Below are 3,968 nucleotides of genomic sequence, written 5' to 3' on the forward strand. Positions count from 1 at the left end.
CCATGAGGATGGGGCACGTGGGACCCTGGGGACAGGGCTCATGGGACACAGCAGTACCTTGGGGACAGGGCACAGGGGGCATCACGGGGACTGTCCACGGGACAGGGGACGCTGCGGGGACACAGGGACTAGGTGGCGTTTCACCATCGCTCCGCGTCCCCGTCACCCGTCCCCCGCCCAGCCCAGCTCGCTCCCATACAATTACCGGGGCGGGCTCTGCCCCCCCCCGCCCCACCCAGCCCTATAAGAGCCACCGTCACCCAGAGCAGAGGGGACACAACCCAGAGGACACCACCCAGAGGACACAGGACAGGATTTGGGAAGCTGACGGATTTGCAGGTATCGCTAGGGACGGGGACAAGCTGGGTCCCGCTTGGGCAACATTCTGAGGGTGTTCACTCTGGAGCCTACTGACAACCAGGAGCCTATTGGCAACCAGGTGTGTTGGGAGGGGGGTTGATCCCCCACCCGCGTCACCCGTGTCACCCACGCGCTACCCTCTCTCCTGCGCAGGCTCAGCCATGTCCCACGTGTCCAGACCTGCCTTCAGGTGAGCGGTGACAGGGTGGGGACGGGGTTGTCCCTTCCGTCATATCCGGGGCTTGAGTCACCCAGCGTGGTGCCCGCCCTCACCCTTGTCTCCCCCCCCTCCCCCTCCTCCTCCCCCGGGTGCAGCGGGGCTGAAGGTCCCCAGGGACACCCGGAGCAGTCCCAGGCTCGCGGGCACCCGCTGGGTGTCATGGCGGGGCTGAGCGCGGGGACCGGGGACGTGGTGGAGTCTGTCACCGACCCCGACATGGTGGCCTTGTTTAACGAGTTCCTGGGGAAAGGTAGTGCCCAGCTGGCACGGGGGCCCTGTCCCCTTGTGTCCCCCGTGTCCCCACCTGCCCCCTGTGTCCCCCTCCCCATGTCCCCGTGTCCATCCCTGCCCCTCCGTGCCCTGAGTGCCCCGTCCCTGTGTCCTCATGTCCCTGTGTCCCCCACCCCCATGTCCCCGTGATGCCCACATGTCCTTGTGTCCCCATGTCCCCATGCACCTGTGATGCCCATGTCCCCTGCTCGTGTCCCCATGTGCCTCCATTTCTTGTCCCCATGTCCCCACGTGCTCATCACACCCATGTCCCTATGTCCCCTAATCCTATGTGCCCACATGTCCCCATGGCCCCACGTCCACCACACCCGTGTCCCTCATCCCCATGTCCCCAATCCCCACGTCCCTGTGATGCCCATGTGCCCCCATGTCCCCATGACACCCTCTGTGCCCCCTCCCCCGGCCCCTGTCCCCGTGTCCCCATGTCCCCATGCACCTGTGACACCCTCTGTGCCCCCTCCCCATGTCCCCTGTCCCCATGTCCCCATGTCCCCTGTCCCTGTGTCCCCCTGTCCCATGTCCCCATGCCCCCATGCACCTGTGCACCCTCTGTGCCCCCTCCCCATGTCCCCTGTCCCTGTATCCCCATGTCCCCTGTCCCTGTGTCCCCCTGTCCCATGTCCCCATGTCCCCCATCCCCATGTGCCCATCACTCCCGTGTGCCCCATCCCCACGTCCCTGTGTCCCCCCACCCTCATCCCGTCCCTGTGATGCCCACATCCCCACACGCCCCTGAGGCCCCTGTGCCCCCTCCCCGTGTCCCCATGTCCCCGTGTCACCCGGCAGACACCGGGGACGTAACAATATCCTCGGCGGAGGCGCGGCCGCTGGCCCAGCCCTACCACTACCTGTTGCGGGACACAGAGCAGAAGGGACTCTGCCTGCACAATGGCTACCTGGTGGCTACCAGCCTGCAGGGTGTCAACGCTGCCCAGGAAGGTGGGTGCCTTGGTTGGGGAAGGGGTACCCCCCACCCATGGGTGCTCCTACCACCCCATCTCCTCACAGAACCCATCAGCGTGGTGCCCAACCTGCACCTGGAGCGCCAGCGCTGTCCCCTCATCGTGGGCATCCGGGGGGGCACCCAGGCCCTCTCCTGTGGCACCGGCCCCGAGCCCCAGCTGAAGCTGGAGGTGAGCACAGGGCGTGTCACGGTGGGGGGTGGCTCAGGGTGGGGGGCACCCTGGGGTGGAGCACCCAGCGGTGGGGCAACCCTAGGTGGGGCAACTTAAGGTGGGCAATCCAAGGTGGGGGCACCGTGGGGTGGTGGGGACCCAACGGTGGGTCAACCCAAGGTGGGAGAGCACCCTGGGGTGGTGGGGACCCAACGGTGGGTCAACCCAAGGTGGGGAAGCACCCTGGGGTGGTGGGGACCCAACGGTGGGTCAACCCAAGGTGGGGAAGCACCCTGGGGTGGTGGGGACCCAACGGTGGGTCAACCCAAGGTGGGGAAGCACCCTGGGGTGGTGGGGACCCAACGGTGGGTCAACTCAAGGTGGGAGAGCACCCTGGGGTGGTGGGGACCCAACGGTGGGTCAACCCAAGGTGGGGAAGCACCCTGGGGTGGTGGGGACCCAACAGTGGGTCAACTCAAGGTGGGAGAGCACCCTGGGGTGGTGGGGACCCAACAGTGGGTCAACTCAAGGTGGGAGAGCACCCTGGGGTGGTGGGGACCCAACAGTGGGTCAACCCAAGGTGGGAGCACCCTGGGGTGGGTCACCCAGAAGTGAGGCAACCCAAGGTGAGCAAGCCAATGTGGGGTCACCCTGAGGTGGTGTCACCTGAAGGTGGGGGCTCCCCATGATGGTGTCACCCCATGATAGTGCCACCTTGAGGTGGTGTCACGTGGCAGTGGGGGTTCCTGGACATGGTGGCAACTGGAGATGGGGGTTCCCTGGAACGGTGCCGCCCCAGGGTGGTGTCCCAGCGGTGTGTCCCCCCCTTGTCACAGGAGGTGGGCCTGCTGGACCTGTTCTCGCGGGGGGCCGAGGCCACCCCCTACACCTTCTACAAGACCTATGGTGGCTCCACACACACCTTCGAGGCGGCCGCCTTCCCTGGGCACTTCCTCAGCACCGCTGCGGGGCAGGGGGAGGCGCTGGACCTGGCCCCCCCCCCCCGCCGTCACTGCCTTCTACCTGCACCGCAAGTGACTGCAGCACCCATGGGTGCAGGGGGAGCACCCATGGGTGGGGATGTCCTCCCCACTGTCAGTCCCTCGGGTGGGGGAATAAAGCGATGGAGTTTGTCTCAGCTTGTGGTGTGTGATTGAGGGCGGGGGGGGGGGGGCGGGGGGCAGGATGGGGCCACGGTGGGGCAGGATCAGGCTTATATGGGGCACAAATGGGGGGGGCAGGATCGGGCCCATGGCCAGGGGCAAGATCAGGCCCCATGGGGGAAGATCAACCTGGGGGGGCCAGGATCGGGCCCCGGGGGGCAAGATGGGGCCCCGGGGGGCAGAATCGGACCCATGGAGGGTCAGGATTGGCTCCGGGGGGCAGAATCGGACCCCGTGGGGCAGGATCGGGCCCATGGAGAGGCAGGATTGGGCCCCGTGGGGCAGAATTGGGCCCTGTGGAGCAGAATCGGGCTCCGTGGGGCAGGATCGGGCCCTGTGGGGTAGAATCGGGCCCATGGAGGGGCAAGATCGGGCCCCGTGGGGCAGAATCGGGCCTATAGAGAGTCAGGATTGGGCCCGGTGGGGCAGAATCGGGGCCCGTGGGGCAGGATCGGGCCCGTATAGGGTCAGAATCGGGCCCGGTGGGGGGCAGAATCGGGGCCCGTGGGGCAGGATCGGGCCCATAGAGGGTCAGGATTGGGCCCTGTGGGGCAGAATCGGGCCCCGTGGGGCAGGATCGGGCCCATGGAGGGGCCGGACCAGGGGCCGCCCCGCCGAGGGGGGCGTGGCCTCACGGGAGGGGGCGTGGTCAAACGGGCGCGTTCTCGCTCCCTTGCCCCGCCCCCGGCCGTAGGGGGCGTGGCCAGCGTTGGACCCGCCCCGCGCCGCGCGCCGGCAGTGCCGGTAAGGGGAGGGGAGCGGGGGGGGGGGGGGTGCAGGCGGGACCCCCGGGGTGGCCGGGGGGTCCCCATGGCTCGG

At 68.0% G+C, this 3,968-nt stretch overlaps 1 protein-coding gene across 1 annotated transcript; it reads left to right on the forward strand.

Moving 5' to 3' along the window:
* Nucleotides 1–231: 231 nt before the first annotated feature.
* Nucleotides 232–3,143, forward strand: LOC141935728 (interleukin-1 receptor antagonist protein-like). The gene is made up of 6 exons (XM_074852221.1): nucleotides 232–339; nucleotides 514–550; nucleotides 676–830; nucleotides 1,658–1,810; nucleotides 1,880–2,004; nucleotides 2,823–3,143. Exons 2-6 carry the CDS (start codon nucleotides 522–524, stop codon nucleotides 3,141–3,143), a joined length of 783 nt encoding a protein of 260 aa, XP_074708322.1. The 5' UTR covers nucleotides 232–339; nucleotides 514–521.
* The last annotated feature ends 825 nt before the right edge of the window (nucleotides 3,144–3,968 follow it).

This window comes from Strix uralensis, chromosome 28 (assembly GCF_047716275.1).
Source record: "Strix uralensis isolate ZFMK-TIS-50842 chromosome 28, bStrUra1, whole genome shotgun sequence".
NCBI classification, from domain to species: Eukaryota; Metazoa; Chordata; class Aves; order Strigiformes; family Strigidae; genus Strix; species Strix uralensis.